Below are 25,348 nucleotides of genomic sequence, written 5' to 3'. Positions count from 1 at the left end.
TTTGTAGTTATCATTTTAATAGTTTTTAAAATGTAACAGCCGCTGGGGCAGGCACGGAGGGTCTTTACTAGTGCAAGGTCGCAACGGGTTTTGACGAATAAATGTGTCCAAATGATTTTTTTCAAACAAATGATGCATTTCATCGCATGATATATGAAATTTCATGGATAGCTTATAATTCGAATTTTAGGCATTAAAACGCAATTGCACCTCAGGGATAGCTTCGAGCTTCATGCACTATAGCGCATTCTGACACTCGTACAGCTTGTTCCGAAATTTTATTTGACATATTATTTCATTTTTAGCAATCACTCGTGTTGTTTAACACTCAAACAAATAATTTGGAATGCTTTTCATGGTTTTTCCACGTTTACTATGTTTTACCTGAGGAGATAGGGACTTCCGTGCAGACGTTTGGACTGTTAATTTTGAATCCTTCTTTGACATATTAGGCTCTGCACATATATATATATATATATATATATATATATATATATATATATATATATATATATATATATATATATTTTTTTTTTTTTTTTTTTTTTTTTAATGGTGCATGTTCTGCATCCTTATTACCTTTGCCACCAAGGGTGGACGAAGGTTATGTTTTCACCCGTCTGTGAGCATATGTCAACACATTTTGGACAGATTCAGAAAGGTTAGGTGTATGACAAGGGCAAAATGATTTTGGTGAAGATCTGGATAAGATCTGGATCGGATCTCGATATGAGAATCTGTTTAATATTACAAGTGATTCTTCACCACTGAGAAATGGGGCCAAAAACGATACAGTACAGTATATAGCACATATAGACTCGAAGCTGCAATCGCTGCCAAATATGCTTCTAACAAATATTGACTCAGGAGGTTAAATACTTATTGACGCAAGACATTTCAGCTTTTTATTTTTAATTAATTTGTAAAAAATTCTAAAAACATGTTTTCACCTTGTCATTGTGTTTGGAACAGTGACAATTTTTTATTTTTAATTAATCAATTTTAAACTCAGGCTGTAATACAACAAAATGTGAAAAAGTCAAGGGGTGTGAATACTTTTTGAAGGCACTGTATCTCAAACAAATGTGGACAGATTATGACAAAACTTGGTTGATGAGTTGGGTCGGTGACAAGATCAACCCATTCGATTTTGGTGAAGGTCCGGATGCAGATCTGGTCTATCAGTGGCACACAAAATGTAAACTGTTTAGCCTCGCCAAGATATGCGCTCGACAGAGTGCCATTCCAGTATTATCTACATTTCTCTTGATCTTTACCTAGGCATCCGAAGTTGGACGGAGGTTACGTTTTGACTCCTATTTGTCTGTCTGTTTGTTTGTCTGCGAGAAAGATATATCAAAAAGTTATGGACGGCTTCAGACAAAATTTGGTGTACAGGTTAGATGTGCGACAAGGATGAGTTTATTAGATTTTGGTGAAGATCCAGATCCGCATCAGGATCTTAGAACTTTTTAAGCGATTCTTCACCACTGAGAGATGGGGCCAGAAGCAATATATAGCACAATATTTCAAAAAGTTGTGGACGGATTTATGACAAAACTTGGTGGACGAGTTGAGTCGGTGACAAGAACAAGCCAATTAGATTTAGGTTCCGGTCCTGATGCAGATCCAGCCTTTCAGTGGGATACAAAACGTAAACTGTTCTAGTTGAACATGCTTTTATATACAAATGGGAATTAATTTTTTTAATTAGGGAATGTATTTTCATAGTTAAAGACAGTTAGTTAAGATGGTACAGAAGGAATTGGCATTTTATCAGGCTCTAACAATAACAATATTAGGCAAGGTCTACGAACAACTCCATTGAAGCTGTAGCACATTGTAATAACCTCGAAGAACATTGTAAGTTAAGACGGTTTATGGGACATATTGGAGGTTAAAAGACAATGGAAAACCTGCATGGTTAATTGTGTCTTTGTGAGCAATATGTTACATGGAATTTTGAATGATGGCAATGCTCCATTAAAAAACGAGAACACTCGGTGGAGCACATACCTTTGCCAGGTAATGCCTCATTCACGAGAAGATACATTTTTGAAATATCATGCTGTATATAGTGTTTGGCCCAATCTCTCAATGGTGAAGAATCACAATAAAAATGAAATAATTCTTGTATCCAGATCTGGATTTGGATCTTCACCTAAATCGAATCAATTCTTCCTTGTCACAGACCCAACATGTCCACCAAGCTTCATCCGAATCCGTCCACAACTTTTTGAGATATCGTGCCATATATTGTTTTTGGCCCTATCTCTCAATGGCGAAGAAACACTTTAAAAATTCTAGTAGTCGGATCCAGATCCGGATCTTCACCAAAATTGAATCAGTTCATCCTTGTCACACAACCAATCTGTGTCCAAAATTTCAACCGGATCTGTGCACAACTTTTTGAGATATCCTGCACGCAAACAAACAAACAAAAATAAGACATGCAGAGCATGATACTTGCAAAATCCACAAAACAAATTTGACCTCAAAAATAATTGGTGGTTGAATTCAATGACCAAATATGCAACTCCTCTTCAAATTTCAAGTCAATCAAATGAAAATTGACAATTTTAGAAATTCAGCCTATGTTGTCCCTTTTGGTCGATGTTGACCTCAAAAATAATTGGCTGGTTGAATTCAGTGACCTGAAATATATATCCTCTTCAAATTTCAAGTCAATTGGATGAAAATTGAGGATTTTAGAAATACCACCTTAGTTGTTGACCTTGGGACTATGTTGACCTCAAAAATAATTGGTGGTTGAATTCAATGACCAAATATGCAACTCCTCTTCAAATTTCAAGTCAATCAAATGAAAATTGACAATTTTAGAAATTCAGCCTATGTTGTCCCTTTTGGTCGATGTTGACCTCAAAAATAATTGGCTGGTTGAATTCAGTGACCTGAAATATATATCCTCTTCAAATTTCAAGTCAATTGGATGAAAATTGAGGATTTTAGAAATACCACCTTAGTTGTTGACCTTGGGACTATGTTGACCTCAAAAATAATTGGCTGGTTGAATTCGGTGACCTGAAATATAAATATCCTCTTCAAATTTCAAGTCAATTGCATGAAAATTGAGGATTTTTAGAAATTTGGCTTCTGTTGACCTTTTGGCCGATGTGGACCTGAAAAATAATTGGCTGGTTGAATTCAGTGACCTGATGTGAAATTCCTCTTCAAATCTCAAGTAAATCGGATGAAAATTGAGGATTTTAGAAACACAACCTTTGTTGTTGACCTTAGGCCTGTGTTGACCTCCAAAATAATTGGCTAGTTGAATTCAGTGACCTGAAAATTAAATCTTCAAATTTCAAGTCAATCAGATGAAAATTGAGGATTTTAAGAAACCTGACACAAGTTGTTGATCTTTGGCCTATGTTGACCTTTTGACCTCAAAAACAATCGGCTTCTTCCTTAGACAAACTCTACCATGTGGTGAAGTTTCGTGAAGATTGGTTGAAACTTGTAACCTGTAGGCGACAAACAAACAGACAGACAGACAAGCAGACGGAATAACAAAATCGACTAACCAATATACTTGAAAAATATTCAATTTTGCAAGAGAAAAAACAAACAGACAAACAAGCAGTCATTGACTGGTACTTACGAAATCGTCAACTTGACCTCTGACCTTGTCTAATAAAAGCTGTCTCTAGAGAAGGTAGAGACGCAAACCAGAAGTTTCTACGATGATTCTGCACCAAACCATCAAAAATCGTAACATTGACCGAAGCAAAATCTCCATTTCTCCACGCAATTATTTAATATTATTTTATCAAAGTCACAAAACCGTAATATTCGGCCATCCACCAACAATCTTCACATAATCCGACGGCTTAGCGAGTCAGGCATGCGACGATAACCTTTATTGGGATAAAAAATGACTTTTAAACACCATCTTTATCGAAAACACCGTCAGCGCACACACACAAAACCTTTACGTGACTCAATGACGCCTCTGCTAGAGCATGCTGCACCACGTGAAGAGCCGTGACGCAGCGAGTGAAATATTTTTTATACAATCTTAAAACGTCTCCAAAACATCCGATTTTTACCAGAATTTCGACAACCGAGTTTTAAGTGTCCTAAGTGATCGCAAAAACCGAAGACAAAATTAAAATCGAAGTTAAAACGAACTTGTAACGTCGAAATCTTTAGATTTCATAAGTAACAAAGGGGTGAAAACAATTTCCTTCACTTTCTGTGGTGGAGGTAAAAATTTCATCAAATGTCAAGGGTGGGGAACACAATTTATTACTTACGAAATCTTTATGATGACTTCCGTCCTCTGTTTGTTTGTTTGTGTGTGTGTGTGTGTGTGTGTGTGTGTGTGTGTGTGTGTGTGTGTGTGTGTGTGTGTGTGTGTGTGTGTGTTTGTTTGTAGGCATGATAACTCGAGAACGGAAGAAGCTACCAATGTCAAATTACACCACGTGATTCAGGAGGGTGATGGCTAGCGCTAATTAGATTTTGGTAAAAATCGGTCAAACGTCAAGGTCACAGTGAGGTCAAACATTCGATTTTTTGATGGTTTTGTACAGAATCATCGTAGAAACTTCTGGTTTGCGTCGCTACCTTCTCTCGAGACAGCTTTTATTAGACAAGGTCAGAGGTCAAGTTGACGATTTCGTAAGTACCAGTCTATGACTGCTTGTTTTAATATTTTTTGGAAGGCTGAATCCAGGATTAAGGGGTGTGAAGTATATTAAACAAAAGAGGTGAAGAATTATCCTTTCAACACATAATCGAGGATTGTTGAAAAGCGAGATGACAAGATTGATGGATGGATGGAAATAAACAATCGTCCTACAGGTATAAGAGAAATGCACGGTGGGTTAAGTTCGAAGGAATAACAGTTATTTGAGCTGAAAGTTGTTCTTCAATGCAAAGGTATCGAGGTTTGTGGATAAGCTTTGACCGTTCCAGAAAGGACAGGTGTGTGTCGTGTTATGTCATATCATGTCCAGTCCACACGCAGATCTACGTTAATACTGATTGTTCACAGAGATATACTATAATCTATATACCCCGGCAAAGCTCTGCATTGTCAAATGCTCCGTTTCATTTACAAACATGCATCAATCACCACATTTGATAGTAGTTGCTGTTCAGACCAAGTCAATAATCACCTTATTCTTTCACCCATGTGATCTTTCCACTCTGCCCATTAAGTGATTTTCAATTTATCATTATTAAATTATACCTTGCCCTTCAGTCACCTTACATGAAAATTTAATTTCATTTTGGCCCATTGCTTAACTCACTTGGTTGCTTCGTTAGTATTTCATCTTTGTTTTTCCTTAGTGTGAAATGTAACATTTATACAATGTACGCTCTCACTGCTTTGGGAAGATGGGGATTGTTAGCTTTGGTAGGCAGCTCATCAATGAGAAGGAAACATTGAATCCAAATCCATCGCCGCCTTGCGGTTCAGGTTTTCTAAACCAAATACTAAGGGTTTAATGGGGTAAAGGAAGCGATCCTTTTTAAAGGAGATGGCCTTTGCAATCATTAACCCACAGGTCACCTTTGGGCAAGGTGTGCTGCCCTTTTTAGCCTCATGATCAGGGATACTTGAAGCCATGAGAGCAGAACGGTGGTGGATGGCCATGCAGGCAGTGGGCATGTATTTAGCAGTGATTGCCAAAATGCTATGCAGATAATTCTCTTTTGGAGAACAATGGCCAGGATCACCCATTTAGTAGAGACATTGCCCAGAAGAAGGCAATGGCAAACCACTTCCGTACATACCAAGAAAATAATGATGATCAGAAATCTAAGAGCTAAAGCTATGGTGCCGGATTATGAGCCCTCAAACCATTGACATGATTTCGCATGCTAACAAGGTATTAAAAAAGATCATTCAACACAGAACAGAAGACTTCATGAAGTGAGAAATGCACATTGAGCAAGCAGGTTTCAGAAGAGGAAGAGGTACGAGAGATCATATCGCAAATCTGAGCTGGATCATGAAAACAAACAAACAAAGGAATATAAAAGGAAGGTGTATCTCTATTTTATAGATTATAACAAAGCCTTCGATTGTGTTGATCATTAATCGATATGGATTATGCTGAGAGAAATGGGGATGTCGGAGCACCTGTAATGCCTGGTGAGAAACCTGAACACTAAACAAGTAGCTATAGTAAGAACAGAGCATGCAGAAACAGAACGGTTTGGAATTGGAAAAGGGGTTCAGACAGGGATGCATTGTTTCCCTATACTTGTTCAATCTGTGGAGCAAATAAATCATGAACCAGAACAGCACTCGGTAGCGTGCATAATCTCACCTCACGCGCTCATTCTGAACAAAAATACCACTGTTGTTAACTGATCACGCTACGATTATAGATAACATACCCATATCATCCATGCACCCTATTATGTCACATACATTGCCATTATCCGTAGTTTTATTGATTATTCATTCTTAGGATATTTACCACCACTTTTGTGCACATCAAGGCTAAATTGCATCAATGAAGAGGAATATCAAAAAAAAAAAACATTCAGCCTATATTCCCATGGCTCGTCAATGATGTGTATGAAATTTCACATCGATCTGTTCAGCGGTTCTAGGGAAGATTTTTTTTTTAACGTTTTTATTTTCAATCCAATATGGCCACCAGACCACTTGATAAATGACGTCCTAAATTTAATCATTCGCTCAGATCAGGTCGTAGATCAGATAGATGAAGTTTCACTCGTTTTTTGGGGGTAAGGATTTCGATTCAACCAATTATGGCTGAAATACCACTTCACCGATGACATCGCTATCATTTTATAAACCACACGGGAACATGATAACATGTGCCAAATTTCAAAAAAAATTTGTTGAGCGGTTTCAGAAAAGATGTCAATTTTTTTTGTTTGTTTAATCCGTCATGGCTACTATGTCATGTGACCTTTGATGTCAGAGTCGTCAATAAAATCTCAATGGTGAGTCCTTCTTACGTTTATAGCTTCGCATCGATCGGACAAACGGTTGAAGAGAAATAAAAAATTTAATCGAAGTGCTGCAGCAGACAGTGAAGGAGGAAAGTGAAAAAGCTGGTCTTAATTTAAATCTTTAAAAAAATAAAAAATAGACTAAAATATTGTCAACTGAAAAGAATGACGTGTTCAGATTGGGAGACGAGTATGTGGGAATTGTGGGAAGTTCATCTTCTGAGGTTCGAAGATTGGAGTGAGTGGAAAATGTAGAGGGGAAATTTGTAGACGGTTCGCATTCGGGAGAAGAGAGCAATGTTGGGATTGACAAAGATCTGAAAAGACAAAGACGAGGCAAAACAAACCAAGACGAGGCTGGTGAATGCTCTGGCATTTCCAGTTGCAATGTATGGATGTGAATCATGGAGAATGAAATATAAAGGAAGGAAGAAGATTGACAGTTTTGAAACGTGGTGTTCGAGATGAAGGTTTAAAATTCCATGGACGAGAAGAAGAACATACAAATCAGTGCTTGAAGAAATTGGACCACCATGTACATGAGAAGCGCTGATGCGACAACAGAAACTGCCATACTTTGGTTGGACACATCATGCATGCAGAAAATTAAAGGTTTGGAGAAATCAACCATGCAAGGTGTGGTTGAAGGAAGAAGACGAAGAAGCAGTCCTTGTATGTACTGGATTGATGGAGTGAAAGCTGCAACCAAAGCTGTCTCTGCCGGAGCTTCGGGAAGCAGTGCAGGATAAGGGATGCTTGGAGAAATCTAATCATGAATGTCACCAGAAGTCGAACACGACTTGATGGAACTAGATAACTGGATAAACAAACAGAATTTTTTTTTAAAACCAGAGGCTCAACATGTCTGCAATATCAGAGAAACGGGCCTTGTGCTGCGTCATTGTCCCTGGAATGCCAATCTTTAGATTCCACAAAATCCAGGAGAGAAATGTGTGATGTTGGGGCATCAGATATATTTGTGGACATTATTTGCTCGAGTCGTTACATGATCTTATACATCATGGATGTCTGCCATTGGGTTTGCTTCCTGGTGATTTACAGGTCTTAACTTCTCGTTCAGCCTCACTATCCTTCGCATCATAATTGTAAACACTGTCCCTGTGTTGTCAGACGGCATTCTTTAACATTTTGGTGAAAAAAACGAATAAACTGTTTCGTCAGCAGTTCAACATGCAGTTTCAAAGGCAGATATGTAGCTTATCTGTAATTCTTTAAACCCACATGACCCTTTGTGCAGGCAATCCATTATTCACTACGACCACGCTATTCTTCTGTCTGTGGAACTGACTACTTGTATCTAATCCCTTCAATCCTTCAAGAAGTGCTCCCGAAAGTCACCTCATGTTTCCTTCCACTCACACCGATACCTTCCCACACCTCAATCAGATTTATGCTTTTTCTGTTTTTTTTTTATTATTTATATAAAATGTCGAGGCTCGTATGAGAGCGAAAAGACAGAATGTACAACAAGGGGAGCAGGAGACAAGAGGGGCGGGAGAGAGAAGCACAAAACAGTGGGGAACAGAGACATGGGGAGATCTGTGGAAGGGAGAGGGATGGGGCGGGGAACATGGGGAATACAAGATGGACATTACAGGGACTTTCAGGAAGGAAAGCAATGAATTTGAAGGAGGTGGGTTTGGGGTGGATTAGAGGGGGTAGAAAAGATCATGGTTTTGGATAGGGGAATATAAGATAGATGGTGGTGAACAGCTGTTTTGAAGACCTGGAGGGAAGAATGGGATATTGGAAAGAGTGTGAGTTTGTTCCAAAGGCAGGAAAAAAAGAGGAACGGAAGAATGAAGTTTTTTTTTTCCAATAAAGCAAAAGTAGATCCACTGCAACTGGATATACAGACTCCCTTTGTCAACTTAATTTGCTCTTCTTTTTTTTTGTCAGAAATACAAATAATCTCAAAAATGAATAACTTGCAGGCAGTCATCCCTTTCAATACATGCTTATTTAATGTTGTCAAAAAATAAAATAAAATAAAGTTACAGCAAAGGTGCAAATGTTGAAGAACCTTAACAAATCTGAAAATTTTTAACCAACTCGCAAAGAACCTGTCCTTATGGACGGGATAATTCGCCCAGAATCGATATATTTTCATACAACTTGTAATGCACCCCGACCCCTCCATCCCCACTCCCACAGTGGGAAAAGTTCTATGGCGTACACATTTACATAGAGAGAATTGGGGGTCAAACCCCCACCATGAACAACTCCTCCTCCCACCCCCGGGAGTTGTATGAAAAAAAAAGAATAAAAAAAAGAGTTCTTGAAAAGATATGCCTCACATGGATCATTCTCACAAACCAAGCCCCTGGAGATGGTATCACGATTGTCAGCATGTATCTGTCATGAGATCGTTGAATCCATCGGGAGCATTCCAGGACTCTGGGGCATTCGCCTGGCTGGCTTGAAAAACATTAATTATAATCACTCTCATCTGGAAAGTCCAATCATATTTTGGAAAACTATTGTTCATAGGTTGGGGAACAGCTGTATACGTAAACATTTCTTTTGTTAAACACACAAAAATGCATGAGGATATCTTGGACCATGATGCAAAACAACTTTGCCGTGATATTATCCATGCTAAAAGTGCTCTTACTCACTGTTAAGCATATTCTGATACACAATTAAAACCGGTTTTTGTGTACAAAGTCAAGGCTCTGGGAAGAGGGAGAACACAGAACAGATCAGGATGCAACAGAACAAAAGGAACTGTAAAAATAGGAGGGGGAGTACCACCAGTGGGGTTGAAGGACAAAATAGAGGAAGACTTGAACAAATAAGGGATGTAGGGAAGAGTAAGGGGTAGGGGAGGACAAAGGTTAGACAAGATGGATACAGAGGCAAACTCTCAGGAAGGAAAAACTCGAAATTTGGAAAGAGGTCGGCTTGTGGGGTGGGAGGGGGATTAACGGAGGGAGGAAATATGTTGTAGATGGGGGATGATCTGAGATGGTGGTGAACAGCTGCCTTGAAGACCTGGAGGGAGGAGTGAGATTGAAGAGAATGTGGAACTTGGTTCCACAGGTGGGGGAATCAATGAGTGAAGGTGAGCAGCGATTTTGGATTTTGGGAGCTTCACCAGAAAGGGGTTGCTGGTAGACCACGTGCACCTTGTGGAAACCTGGAGGGGGGACAAAGCACAAAGCACAGAGAGGGAAAAGGGTTCAAGACCAGAAAGGACGTGGTGGAATACAGAGAGATCACCGGTACCTGTCTGCGATGGCAATGCGATAGATCCATAGACTCAGATTCATTGCGGGAAATCCCAATAATCTAGAAGGCCTCGGTTTCCTCGGCGTCAGTCCGATCAAGATGTGAGGCAGGGGAGCCAGCCCAAAAGGGAGAGGAGTACTCCATTAAGCCGCAGATAAAGGCCTTGTAGGTGGATAAGAGTTCAGGTGTTGCAAGAAAGGACTTTGCATGACAGAGGATAATACCCAGTTGGTGGATTGCTTTGGTAGCTATCTTTGAAATGTAGTTTGCCCAAGAAAGATCATGGCTGTTAGTGAGGCCCAGGGGTTTGAATGACTGAACTTCAAGAGGATTGTTAAGAAAGTAGATTGGGAGTGGGGGAGAGGGGGGTTGTCATATGGTCCTTTCGGAGAGAGATCGTGAGATGTGAGATATGCCAGCATTGAAAGACATATTCCAATCGTTTGACCAGCCACCCATCCATCCATTGGGACTATACTCTGTGCAGAGCGTTGGTGCTGCCTAAGCAGTCTCCTTGGCTATTGGGCACAATCCTGGACGGGTCGGCACTCCGACACAGTATACCAGCAAGCTGGCACTCATTTTACCGACCTCAGAAGGATGACAGTCAATCAACCCCACCTGGTGTTAATTCAACAGCTGAGTGGGATTTGAGCTTGTGATTTTGTCAAGATCTGAAGAGAGGGAAGAGGCTGTAGCCTGCCTGTCTGAACAATGAGAGATTTCAACGCAGAGGGTGGAGTCATCAGCAAAGATATCGAGGATTTTCAAGAGTTAGAGAGATCATTGATGAAGATTACCATTGTGCACTTGTTCTTGCAATGGTGATGAACAATAATAAAAGTCTAATAATATTTTTTATAAAGCATTACAATGAAGTCTGATCCAAATTATTTTAAAGCAATATATGTATTTGTATATTATAATCAGTAAAAAAATAGTGTGGTAGATAAAAACATTAGAAAGGAAATAACTTGCACCAAAAACGTTAACATTTTCACGCTGACGCTGACGCCGGGGGTATCGCTATAGCTCTCTGTTCTTCGAACAGGCGAGCTAAAAATGATAACCATTTCCTGTGAAACCTAAGTGGTACTGAAAACAACTTTGGAAAAGCCAACCATGTTGCCCACACCCTTAAATCACTATCGTAAATGAGGAATACAATGTGCCCAACATTACCATTTTTAGACCCAGCCTCAAAAAAAAACAAAAACAAAAAAAACTGTGAGGGCCTCAAAACATCTACAGCATGTGCTTCTGGCAACATCCATTCAATAACAACAACAACAAAAAAAAAATCAAGTTTTAATCACAAGAAACCATTAAAAGGTTGAAACTTGGCCATTTAAGTCTGTACAGGTACTATTAAATACCAGATCAAACGATCTGGTGAATGCTCCAAGAGCCATATCCCATTTCAAGAGACGCTTCCTATCCTTACATCAAGCTTATATTTATTCCTCGTGAAACGGCGACTTCATATTCTGCCCTGGTATGCATAAAATGGGTGTTGGTTGCATCGTTGCTGTGGGACGAGGATGCACCGCCTACAGGTTAAGGCAGGAATTTAGAATTTGTTCAGGGTACCGCCGATAACTCACCTGACTCTTCATCGAAAGACACCGTGAGATCTTCAATGTACACCAAATAACGCAAGCAGACGGGCCCCAGACGGATGGAGCACTTAGTGATGTCGAACCAATCCGACAGTTTACAAGTAGAGCTCGTGGGATACTCATACCAGCATATTTTGGGGGGCATGTAGCAACGGTAAAATGGAATACCGATGTCATAGCCGGTTTGTTTCTGCTATTATTTTTATTCTTCAGGAAGTATATGCAACGTTTTAAACCCATTTTGTCAATAAATTCCTCGTGAGATGGAACCCTTCTTTCTACAATAAGTCAAATCATACAAAGATAATCGAATACATTGATGTGTCCACGCCGGTTAACACTGACCTGGACGGATAGCCGAGCGGGTTTACCTTGGAGGTGAACAAGTGATCCTTAGAGATTAATTCACGCACTGGACGAGAGGGTGGCAAGGGCGTGCACCGAAGGTGCTCACCAGGATGGAGGCGCACGGGTTTATACTCGAACCCACAACGAAGAGACAGACACAAACAATTTTAATAAACAGGAGTTTAATGAACATAAATCAAGTATTCATTATAAGAGGGATAAATCAAAGCACGAGGTAATGAAACGCGAGTGAGGTCATTTACAGCCTTACATCGAGGCACCTCTACACACGGTTACAAAAACGGACAAGGGGAAAGATAAAACAAAGGAAGAATCCCTATATTTATTCTGGCACTTAGATTTGTCTAGAGATGATACTTTTTGGACCTGGCGTCGTCAAAACTGCATAGTCACTGCATGGGAAACCGCCAAGGAAAATGGCGCTGAGCTGCTCTCTGGACAGGAAACGTACGTGAGGTATTCGTGTGGCGGTGTTCAATGGGAAGGGCTCAGAAATCACCGTGCAGCTTCTTTTCACGAGCAAATATGCCGACCGTTCCTCTCTTGCACCAGGTCCATTCACCACGATCGCCAACCTTCCTCCTCGACGATACAACGACACGATTTCTGAGGCCCCGTGATAAGACCACAAGGCACGCTCTTCTTCCCTCTTCAGAAACGTACACACTTAACGACTCGGCCGAACAGTCAATGGCTAGCATTGTGCTCCGGCACACGAATACATTTGCCTCAGCATGAACATAAGAATCATGAAGCCTTCTTCGCCTTGTCGAGGGGAAGCCAGCTGTAATGCCCTTTCCTTCCAACCACCATCTCCTCACTAGCTTCTGTCCCGTCCTCCTTCGTGTCCCACTCTGAACCTAACTCTCCTCTCCTCTGATGTCACGCCCATCAATCATGCACTCCAGGGGCGTGGTTTACTAGTTGTCATTCCTGGAGGTGGGGTTTTTGCCTGCTTGGAACGTTCGGCTCGGTTGTTGCTGTTTTAGGGAAGCGATTCATTTTTATTTCTGGTCTTGTAAATGCAAAAACAGGAAAAGGTCACAGGGGGCAATCACATACTGGGACAGATAGCCTTCATCCCGACCTACGATGTGTATATATATATATATATATATATATATATATATATATATATATATATATATATATATATATATATATATATATATATATATATATATCTCTGGAAAAAATTAAGAGGCCACTGCAAAATTATCAGTTTTTCTGGTTTTACTATTTATAGGTATGTGTTTGAGTAAAATGAACATTTTTGTTTTATTCTATAAACTACTGACAACATTTCTCATAAATTCCGAGTAAAAATCGTCATTTAGAACATTTATTTGCAGAAAATGACAAATGGTCAAAATAACAACAAAGATTCAGTGTTTTCAGACCTCAAATAATACAAACAAAACAAGTTCATATTTATTTTTAAACAACACAATACTCATGTTTTAACTTAGGAAGAGTTCAGAAATCAATATTTTGTGGAATAACCCTGATTTTCAATCTCAGCTTTCATGCGTCTTGGCATGCTCTCCACCAGTCGTTCACATTGCTGTTGGGTGACTTTATGCCACTCCTGGCACAAATATTCAAGCAGCTCGGCTTTGTTTGATGGCTTGTGACCATCCATCTTCCTCTTGATCACATTCCAGAGGTTTTCAATGGGGTTCAGGTCTGGAGATTGGGCTGGCCATGACAGGGTCTTGATCTGATGGTCCACCATCCACACCTTGATTGACCTGGCTGTGTGGCATGGAGCATTGTCCTGCTGGAAAAACCAATCCTCAGAGTTGGGGATCATTGTCAGAGCAGAAGGAAGCAAGTGTTCTTCCAGGACAACCTTGTACGTGGCTTGATTCATGAGTCCTTCGCAAAGACAAATCTGCCCGATTCCAGCCTTGCTGAAGCACCCCCAGATCATCGCCGATCCTCCACCAAATTTCACAGTGGGTGTGAGACACTGTGGCTTGTAGGCCTCTCCAGGTCTCCGTCTAACCATTAGACCACCAGGTGTTGGGCAAAGCTGAAAATTGGACTCATCAGAGAAGATGACCTCACTCCAGTCCTCTACGGTCCAATCCTTATGGTCTTTTGCAAACCTCAGCCTGGCTCTTCTTTGCTTCTCATTGATGAAGGGCTTTTCTCTAGCTTTGCACGACTTCAGCCCTGCCCCTAGGAGCCTGTTTCGAACCGTCCTTGCCGTGCACTTCACCCCAGCTGCCGTTTGCCATTCTTTTTGTAGGTCACTTGATGTCATCCTACGGTTGTTGAGTGATATTCGAATGAGTTGGCGATCATCCCAGTCAGTGGAAAGTCGTTTTCGCCCTCTGCCAGTCTGTAGCTTTGTTGTCCCCAATGTCTGCTACTTGATCTTGTTCTTATGAACCGCCATCTTTGAAATTTTAAGGATGAAAGCAACGTGACGCTCACTGTTTCCCTCTGCCAGTAAAACCAGAATTGAACCCTTATTTTCCTCACTTAAAACTTTTCTTTTCAACTGTTTTGGCATGGTCAATTGTTATTTGTTTGATTCCAATTACTTTTGAGGTACTACTAGCACTGGTTTTGCCATCCAGCTGGTCCTATTGCAAGAGGATAGTGATGACCACAGCAGTGGTTTTTATACTTTTCCTTGTTAAATAAGATTCGGTTCAGGTGATCACCTAATCAGTACCTCACTAAGTAGAATGAGGTGTGCCTGTGTTGGAATTCAACAGACACTGGAATGGACTGGCTGCCATACATGTAGAGATGCTGATGAAAAAAAAATTTGGAGTGGTCTCTTATTTTTTTATCCAGAGCTGTATATATATATATATATATATATATATATATATATATATATATATATATATATATATATATATATATATATATATATATATATATATATGTGTGTGTGTTTGTGTGCATATGCCAATTGACAACTTTTCCCCTGAACAGAATGTACAGCAGAGCAGCACTTATCTAGAAATAAATAAACAACCATATTTTCGATAGGAAACGTCAACTTCAAGTGGTCCAGTTGGGTAGTTGTACCAGTTTGCACGACACCTACCGGCTCAGCAATGGAAAGCAGTGTGGGACAAGGACTGGAAGGGCGGACGGCACAGTTATCCCTAAAAAAAAAAAGTTTTCCATCCACTCTCGAGAAGTCAAAGGGAGAATATTATGCCTCACAGTGATATATTTATTACGTACGCAAATAAGGGGAAATAATTGACCCAGTCTCCTCAATCTTGCATAAATGCCTCTTCCCTTTTCCCCCGTCATCACATCTCTTCACAAACCTTTTGTCTTTATCTCCCCAGAGTGATCTCATCCTCCTACATTTCATTTTCTTGATTTTAATATCCCCCACGTGCATAAATTGGAATAAATAATGGTCTCCAACCGTGGCCTTGTAAAACAACAGCTACTTCATTAAAATTAAACTACAAAAAGGCCCACCTTCCGAAATGGATGGTCATCGTCAAGGCCGCCGGTCGTTCTTGAGTCCATCTCGGTGATGCTCGCGATGCGCAGTGGAATGGGACATTCGTTGTAATACGCACAACTCAACGGCACCGGAACACGGCGAGCTCCGCCCATATCACGGGAGCTCCGCCCATATCATGGTGAGCTCCGCCCATATCACGGGAGCTCCGCCCATATCATGGTGAGCTCCGCCCATATCACGGGAGCTCCGCCCAGACAGCCAACTGAGCTTCAAACCCTGACAAATAGGAAACGAGCATTGCCTGCCTACGTCACTGACCTAAGGCCACACCCCCTACCTCGAAAACACGTTTTTTTCTTTATGACTTCATAAGTCAGAACATACAAGTCGACGCCCATTTCTATTTTGGGCAAACTATTGAGACTTGCGATTAGAAGCGTCATTAGCAAGATATTTCACTGAGAATAACTCAGTTACTATTTATATTTCGAGTTTTAGAATCCATCGATGTGCTCGTCGTCGATTTCAGGAAAGATCTAAGTGATTTCATCGTGGATGGACATGTCCTTATCCGTGATTTTGAAACGATGGCAAGTGGACTGTGAATGCTTCGAGTAGTATCAAGTTAATGTCCATATTTTTGTGTTGCAGAAGTAACTTATAGAACGGTACTTGGGAGAGCGCAAGCCTCCGCCAGGCGGACCAGTTTACGTTTTGTATCCCACATTCCCACCGATCCGTCGGATCTGGATCCGGACCCGAAGCACAATCGAATCGAATTGTTCTTGTCTCCTACCCAACTCATCCACCAAGTTCTTGAAATGTCATGCGACACAGTGTATCGTTTTTTTGTCCCGATCTTTCAATGGTGAAAAGTAATCACTTGGAAATTTTTTTTTTAAACTTCTCGCATCCGGATCTTCATCCAAGCGCGCGGGAAGGTATTTTGAGTGGGGGTGCTGAGGTGGTCTATTTTAGCGATGGTCTTCGAGTCGTCGTGAACCCCAACCCTGTAGCAAGATCTCCATGTCTGTGATCACTAAAAACTAACAAACACTTTTTTTTTAACTTATATTCTCTTCCCCAAAGCAAAATTATTTATTATATCGTTTTAATATGCTAGTACATACCCATACGTGCGTGGCCATACGTGCAAAAAAATAAAAATAAGTTTATGAAGGTGCTATAACGTCACAATTGACGTCACAATTCTTCTTCGTTTTATGACGTCAATTGTGACGTCATAGCACCGTGTCCTGTCATTGGTTTCGTAAATAAATGGCCATAACTTTGGAACCACTTATCCGATTAATATCAAACCTTGAAGAGGCACATACTCAGGTCCCCAGCAACATACCTGTCAAGTACATTGATCCGGACCGGATCCCCAGCAATATACACACACACAGATTGCTGGAATTATAGATAGATATATTTAAAAAAAAAAATGACTTATTTTTGCAGGCAGGAGGTGCTGTGCTCCTGCCCGCAGCTAGGGGGTGCTGCAGTGCCCTCAGCACCCCCCCTCCCTTCCCACGCGCCTGTCTTCGTCATAAAATCGAATCAGTTCGTCCTTGTCACACACCCAACCTGTTCTCCATGGTTCGTCAGAATCCGTCCATAACTTTTTGAGATAACGTGCGTGCGTGCGTGCGTGTGTGTGTGTGTGTGTGTAATGATATATCCTGGGCTCGAGACTTGCTATGAGGGTAAACACTCGGGTCTCTCCCGAACACCCGGTCCTGAGGCCACCAGGCACGGATAAGTCCACACGCCGGCAGGTTGCTGGGCAACCATGAATACCCCGAGGTATTACTTATCCTGGCACGGTTACACTACTCCGCGTGATACCTGAAGTGTGTACAGCATCACCAAGGGAGGTCTTGGAGGTGCATATCAGCAGTTGCTCTTTTAGTTTTTGTGCGTTCACAGCAGACGAGACAGTAGATCGGAGAGACAGAACGGGTGAGAAGACAGGTTAAAGTGTCGTGTGAGAAAGTCTGTATGTGTTTATTGAGTCAATCATGGGTCTCGCGTCCTGCCCACTCAGCGCCTTCCTTCACCCTGTGGTATTGGGAGTTCCATGAATATTAATGAACGCATGATGAACCCGAACTGACGAGGCCGAACCGAGAGTGACGTCAGAGAGCTGTGGAGTAAGGGCAGCAGGAGACGCCATTAAAAACGGTTGAGCTAAAGATCCGATGTGTGGGCTGACGTTGCTGCACAACAGACCCTCACACCGCTGTCCAGGTCTGGGCCCTCCTTGCTCAGAAGTAGTCGCCTCGCACCCGCGAGAAGACCCTCCGACCTCGAGTGGATGACTGGCTGGAGGACCGACAGCGACTCTGCATTGTAGATGTATTTTATAGACTGCATGCCAAATGATTCTGTGACAGCTATTTTATGGGGGCTGTGCGAAGGAGCCAGGGATCGAATCAAAATGCTCTGTGGGCATTTCCCAGCACTCCCATTGGGGCGCAGACGCCTCCTCAAGAAGTAACCCTGCCCCGCGAGGCTCCGAAACGGAAATGACCTCATTCACCCCCGAACTTGGCCATGCGATGGAGCTCCGACATTAATACAGGGTGCGGGTTGTTGGGAGCGCTCTCTGGCCACGAACGTGCGCTGGGCATCTGGTATGAAATGGGAGTGGCTAATTAGCGGACCACCAGGGCTACTCAGATGACGTCAAATGGACCCCAGCGAATACTTGCGCTCTGAGCTACGTGTCAATCAGTTCCGACCTCAAGCATCCATCATGGTGGGTGATGTCCTTCGTTCCCCGACATCCCTAAAGGACAGTGGTTAGCGGTCCTCACCGAACAGAGCGACACCTCACCAAACGTCGAGATACACTGTGGGAAGGAGAGTACAAGGAGGGGTGAACGAGAGAGACAGAGAGAGAGAAAGATGTGTGGAAGGAGAGTTCTGCATTTTATTAGGAGGGGGAGCAAGGAGGGGGGGGGGAAGAGAGAGAGAGAGAGAGAGAGAGAGAGAGAGAGAGAGAGAGAGAGAGAGAGAGAGAGAGAGAGAGAGAGAGAGAGAGAGAGAGAGAGAGAGAGAGAGAGAGAGAGAGAGAGAGAGAGAGAGAGAGAGAGAGAGAGAGAGAGAGAGAGAGAGAGAGAGAGAGAGAGAGAGAGAGAGAGAGAGAGAGAGAGAGAGAGAGAGAGAGAGAGAGAGAGAGAGAGAGAGAGAGAGAGAGAGAGAGAGAGAGAGAGAGAGAGAGAGAGAGAGAGAGAGAGAGAGAGAGAGAGAGAGAGAGACACATGAGTTGAGGAAGTGGGTTTTGAAAAGAATGATGTTATGCTAAATGACCGATCACACACACGCACGCAAATACGCACACACGTGTTAGTTCCCAGTGATTTTGGCCGAAACAACACATAAATCAAGAAAACGACCAAATACCAAGATCTCAAAGTTGAAGTCAAAAGATCCTGGAAGTTGAAGTGTCAAAATTGAACCGTGATTATTGGAGCAATGGGAATGATGACGAAGAACCTCACCAAGATCTTAAAAACGATCCCTGGGAATATTACCACAAATTAACTGCGGTTGGAAGCTATCTCGGGCTCTGTGATGATGCTGAAAAGAGCCCTCGGAACAAAACTTTTAGAACAAGAAAACTTCACAAACTGGTCCATAATTCATGACCGCCCTTACCGAAATGGAGGTGGATACTTCGAGACCTGGGAGGACTCCATTCCACTTTCTGAAACCCGCACATGGAGATAACAACCCACAACAAACACACACTGGGGGCAAGTGCCGTTGTGGTAATACAGTTTATACTGTCACGATGCTGGCGGTTTCGTTAACCCCCCCCCCCCGACCCAAATTGTGGTGACGGGCGGTTAAGACCACCCCAAGACCGGTTTATCCTTAAACCCCACGATAAATATACGGACACAGCAACTAAAAATAAACACGGGATTTAATGAAAAGACAAATATTTACAGAGGACAATAATTCAGATTATAATAACAATCGTGAGATAAATTAAACTTGAAATCGAAGCGCTTCTACACACAGCTTAAATACAGACAAGGGAAAACAAAATAAAAGAAAACCCCTCCTTTGTTCTGGAACTTAGCTTGGTACAGAAATGGTCTTTGTGGAACTTGGAATCGAGGCACTTCGTCCTACATGTGATGCGCCACATGCAAAATGGTGCCGAGCCGCTTTCTCGCAGCGGGAAACGTTCGTCAGGAAATTCGTGAGCGGTATCCAACACCAAAGCTCACCGACCGTCGTGCAGCTTCTTCTCGCGAGTGAATATCCACACTGTTCCTTTCCTGCACCTGGTCTGTTCACAACGATCACCCACACAACGAGACAATTTCTGAGGTTCCGTGATCAGGCCACGAGGCACGCTCTCCTTCCTTCCTCAGAAACGTACACACTACACGCACGACTCAGGCGAACAGTCAATGGCTAGCATCTTACTCAATATGCGAGCCAATTCGCCAAAAAACTTGGGTTTTTTTTGAATTTTTAGTTCAGAGATGCGACTATTGACATTTCTTGAGAGATGCAATGAAGGTGAATTAAAAGAACTAGTACGGGCCCGTAGGAGCAGGCCCGTATGTGCGTAAACGACGACTGGATTGGGGCATTATTTCAATTAGATTGGACCAACCGTATCATAAATGGCCATAACTTGGGAAACATACTCAGGTCCCCAGCGTCAATTGTGACGTCATATCAAACGAAGAATTGTGTTGCCCCCTCTCTCTCGCCCCCTCCCCTCGCTGCCCCCCTAGTCTCGCCCTTCCTTTCTCCCCCTCCTCTCTCGCCCCCACTCTCATCCTCCCCTCTCCTGTCCCCCTCTCTCGCAGATATTGGTCGACAGATAAATGGCCGTAACTTGGGAACCGCTCGTCCGATTAATATCAAACCTCGAAAAGGCATATCCGCGGGTCCCCAGCAATATTGCTGGCAAGATTCAATCAGATCGGACCGTCAATCGTGCAAAAAAATAATAATAATAAATGAATACATAAACATTAATTGTGACGTCATTCGTGACGTCATAGCACCGTGTCTTGTCATTGGTCGACAGATAAATGGCGGTAACTTGGGAACTGCTTATCCGATTAATATAAAACCTTGAAAAGGCACATCCACGGGTCCCCAGCAATATTCCTGGCAGGTTTCAATCACATCGGACCATCAATCGTGCAAAAAAAAAAAAAAATTGTGACGTCATTCATGATGTCATAGCACCGTGTCTTGTCATTGGTCGACAGATATATGGCCGTAACTTGGGAACCGCTGGTCCGATTGATATCAAACCTCGAAAAACATCCACGGGGCCCCAGCAATATTCCTGGGAAGTTTCAATCCGATCGGACCGGTGGTCATCTGCTTATTAATATTTTGGGAAAAAATGGCATGATAAGGTGAGAAGGTGGAACGACACCTACAGCTGCCATATATACACCTTTTCAACACTGAAAAAGCAATAAAATGGCCGTAACTTGGGAACCGCTCGTCCAATCGATAACAAACCTCGAAAAGGCACATCCGGGGGTCCCCGGCAATATTCCTGGCAAGTTTCAATGAGATCGGACCAGCGGTCGTCGAGAAACGGCGGTCGCAGACAAAAAGACACACACAGAGATTGCTGGAATTATAGATAGATGGGGAGAAGCAATGTCGTAACAGTTGGACTTTTTAGACAAGGTATGAATGAAAGGTCGAATTGAGAGCAGTCTGTCGAAATAGAAGAAGAGGAGTGAATTATGATACAGTAATGAGAACCACACGTGTGAAAGAGGAAGATGAAGCATTACAAGAGACCGTTTTTATTTTTAATCTTTTTTGATGAAGATTGCATAAGATTAGATAAAGCAAAGTTTGAAGAAAAAATTGTGAGGTGAATGATGAATTTGGATTGGTAAACACAGAGGGTTGAAACAGATCCAGCAGAAGCACGTGGTTACGGGAGGTCTATAGTTAAAAGTGAATTTATTTATTTTTTCATCAGGATTGCATAAGATTCGGAAAAGGAAAGGTTGAAGTAAAATTGTGGAGGTGTATGGTGAATTTGGATCGGTAAAAACGTAGAGTGAAGCTGATGGATTGATGAAAAGTACCAGGAAGAGGGGAGAGAGAGAGACAAGTGGTTTCGGGAGGTGTATAAGTCCACAAAGAAAATTATTAAGTTTTTTGATGGATGTGGTCAGTGGTAGACCGACCCTTCCTGAACCCACTTTGGTACTTGTACAGCAGGTTGTTCTCCCAAAAGACCACGCATTCATTGACCATCTTCTCCATTAATTTACTGTCCACCAAAATGAAAACAATCGGTCAGTAGGAGCATGGGTTAGAGGGATCTTTCCCAAATTTGTGAATGGGAATGACAACGGAGTGTTTCCAGTCATGGGGAAGCTTTCCTCAAGACCAGGCCTTGTTGAAGAGTTCAAGAAACACTCCCAGCACCTGATCGTCCATGTGCTTGAACATGCCATAAGTTAACTGGTCAAGGCTAGGCACCCCATTCTTGAATTTTGAAATGGCTTCCTTGAGGTCCCAAAGTGAGAAGTCCAGGTTGAGTGTAGAGCTACCGGGCTGGTTTCATTGATGATGGCCTGGTGTAGATTGGCAAATTAACATCTATGGGCTTTGAGCTCGGGTTTGATGTTGGTTTCTCCAGTGGGGTTGGAGAAGTGAGCCCACAACGTGGAGGCCGTGACACTTCAAATAGAGGGTTTCGTTGTTGTAGATGAGCACAGGGATAGTCTCCCTCCATCTTTGCTTTCATTTATGCATTTCACTCTTCTCCAGATGGTTTTGAGGGGGACGTCTGGGTTAATCGAAGCACAGAAGGAGCACCAAGAGGCATTCCTGGTATGCTTGATAGCTTGCTGGGTTTGAGCTCTTCTCTGCTTTTTGAACTCCAAGGCATCTTGAATCGATCGGGATTTTCTTACCCTTTTAAGAGCAGCCCTCCAAGCATGGATAGCCTGCTTGCATTTGTCATTCCACCAGGGGACTTTGATTTTCCGACCAGCTGAACTTTTGCAGATGGGGATTGAATCCTGGGCTATTGTCTTTATAGTGTGGACTAAACTACTGTTGAAAATGTCAATGTCCTCATTTGAAAGCTCAATCGTCACTTCCTCAGAAACACGAGTTGAAAAGCGGTCCCATTTGGCCTTGCAAAAGTTCCACGAGGGGGATCTGTCCAAATCACCTGCGTCCCTGTCCAATTTAAGGCAGGTGATCACTGGGAATTGGTCACTGCCAATGCTGTCAAAGCAGACGGACCATTCGCACCTTGCTGCTGCAGATGCAGACAAAGGTGAGGTCAACAGGTAAAGACTGCCCAGTCGATGGATTAACAAAAGTCCCAGTACCATCATTTAAAAGCACCAGGTCAAATTCATCGATGATGCTTTCGATGCATTCGCCGTTTCTATTGGTGAGTTTGGAGCCCCAAAGAGAATTGTGGCTGTTGAAGTCACCACACCAAAGGATTACTCCTTTGCACTTGCTTAAGATCCCCTTGAATGTGTTGTAGATTCGGAGTAGGCATGGATTGTAAAAAGTTACAAATTTAACAACTTCCCTTGTGGTGGGGAGTTTGATATTACATTCCAGCTGGATGTTGCAGTCAATTTCTGTGAAGGGAACACCAATCTTGATGAACACCCCACATCCACCTCTGTTCCCATTAGCTCTGTCCCTGCGTACAAGGGTGTAATCAGGAATCCTAAAATGATTGTGACATTTTAACCAGTATACAGATTATATCCGGTTTGGATGTAAGATCGCTGATGTATTTGGTAAACTCTGTCCCATGTGCAGCTCAACTTTTTGCATTCCATGGTGGGGGGGGGGGGGTGGTCCTGGGACTGTTTGGAGTCTGCCCCTCTGCTATTATGGCCTGATTAGCTGAACATTTTGTTCATCTTCTTGGAAGAAAATCCCTCCCAACACAGGTATTTGATGGCTGCTGCAGAAATAATGTTGATTTTCTGATATCTGCTTTTGTCTTGGGCTGAACCCTCGGCCCTTTCACTGGTCCACATCCTCAGTAGTTTGCAGTATGGGGGGGAGCTGCAAGCTCTCAGCATTTTAGGGAGTTTCGAAGGTTCTCCAATTCCTTTGTTGTGCAGAGGCAAACCCCTTTCTCACAAGTACGTTTCCAAGTATTTTTAGCTTCTTTGAGAAGTTTTGTGAGCCATTTAAGTTTTTTACAGCCACAAAATACATTCGGCTGCCCTGATGAACCCCAGTACTAAGGGTTTCTGTGCATATGCACCGAGCATTCTGGGGTGAATTACATCCCTTTGAAAATCAGGGATGGGAAGATACCTTCCAGAATGCATTCGAATAATAGACAAAAATTGATTGCCAAGAATTATTGAAATTGTTAATAGACACTAAATGGAATGGACACAATGCTTCCTATAGGAAGCACTCTCTACTCTCTACTCTCTACAATGATTAATCACAATTTTTAGCAGCGGCCCACGTAGCGAACGCTGCTCTAAGAGAGCTCGGCGTTGTTCTTCTTCTTCTTCTTCTTCTTGTGAAGACAAAACCTTTTGACTCGGCTCTTTTATATACAGGATCCAGATCTCCTTAAATACTAAACACATGTACACATCCTCGCATTGAGGGTGCCTTTTGAGAGCGTCTATCATGAACTTTTAAATATATTTCGGACATTTGCTTTTAAGTTTCGAAAAGTTCACGTTACTATTTAAAGATTATTCCATTTAATATATTGTAATTTCGTAAATACACTATTTTTTCGTCATGAACGAAGATCGTCCATGACGGACGTGATGTGACGGCACGTGACGAAATATCGGAAGTTGTTGTATTTTTTTTTAATTCTTCTTCCTCTTCTTGTTCTTCTTCTGGTGAAGACAAAACCTTTAGGACACATTTGTCCTTGTTTTGTTATGCTGAAGGCTTCAGTCACTGACTAAACAGTCCTCCTCAAGGCAAAGCCTTAAATAAAAGAACTGCATTGACAGAAAAGAAAGGAAAGAGAGAATAGTCAGAGTTTTTGAGGAAGTAAAAAATCTGCTTTTTGAAAAGGGGAAGATCATAAGTATTTGGAAAGATGTGAGAAGGTAAAGAGTTCCAGAGTTTGGCAGTGGAGGGGAAGAAACAAAACATCGTAATGGCTCACCCTTGAGTTGCCAATGGACACACAATAATCATGATTGTGATGTAGCAGCTTGTCGAGTATTCTTTGGTCTCACTAATGGTGGAGGTGCACAAGCAGCAAGTTCTTGCAAGCAAAAAGCCAAGTAATATCTGTAGAAAAGAGAAAGAGAGCCTACTATGCGGCATAATTTGAGTTTTGAGGTCACAATGGCAGAGTTGACAAGTCAAATAACTTTGGATTCAATTCTGTCCAGTAAGTATGTGGAGCTGGAACCTCCCCAGATGTGAGAGAAGTACTCGATACCAGGATGAATCAATCCTGTAAAAATCAACATATGGATATTGTGGGTTTCCATGATGAAAACTCAAAAGGTTTGTTGTATGACAGCACGAATATTTGAAGTTTTGGGAGTCAAACTATTCAATAATCTCAAGAAATTCCTCATAAGACACAAACGTTAATCATGCTTAAAAAAGGCAAAAGACCAAATGAATGAGTTTTTATTGTGGGCATTCAATGTAGAATGTGAACGATTACTCAAAGCCTTCAAGGCAGTGCATT

At 42.0% G+C, this 25,348-nt stretch overlaps 2 protein-coding genes across 2 annotated transcripts in view; both read right to left on the bottom strand.

The window, feature by feature from the left end:
• Nucleotides 1-15,822, bottom strand: part of LOC147021585 (rhophilin-2-like) — an 81,520-nt gene extending 65,698 nt beyond the window's left edge. The window contains exon 1 of the mRNA XM_085891690.1: nucleotides 15,666-15,822. Within this exon, the coding sequence (XP_085747816.1) occupies nucleotides 15,666-15,806 (141 nt within the window). The 5' untranslated portion in view covers nucleotides 15,807-15,822. The remainder of the gene's footprint in view (nucleotides 1-15,665) is intronic.
• A 3,120-nt stretch (nucleotides 15,823-18,942) lies between these two features.
• The window catches only part of LOC147021583 (uncharacterized), a 41,585-nt gene continuing 35,179 nt past the window's right edge, over nucleotides 18,943-25,348 (bottom strand). The window contains exons 5-6 of the mRNA XM_085891694.1: nucleotides 24,809-24,936; nucleotides 18,943-19,963 (exon numbers count right to left, since the gene is read on the bottom strand). The gene's annotated coding sequence lies outside the window, so the exon portion shown is untranslated. The remainder of the gene's footprint in view (nucleotides 19,964-24,808; nucleotides 24,937-25,348) is intronic.

This window comes from Eptatretus burgeri, chromosome 8 (assembly GCF_056783735.1).
Source record: "Eptatretus burgeri isolate ZD-2024b chromosome 8, Ebu_testis_v1, whole genome shotgun sequence".
In the NCBI taxonomy this organism is placed as follows: Eukaryota; Metazoa; Chordata; class Myxini; order Myxiniformes; family Myxinidae; genus Eptatretus; species Eptatretus burgeri.
Note: the sequence above shows the minus strand (reverse complement) of the source record. Positions and strands in the feature narration are given on the sequence as shown.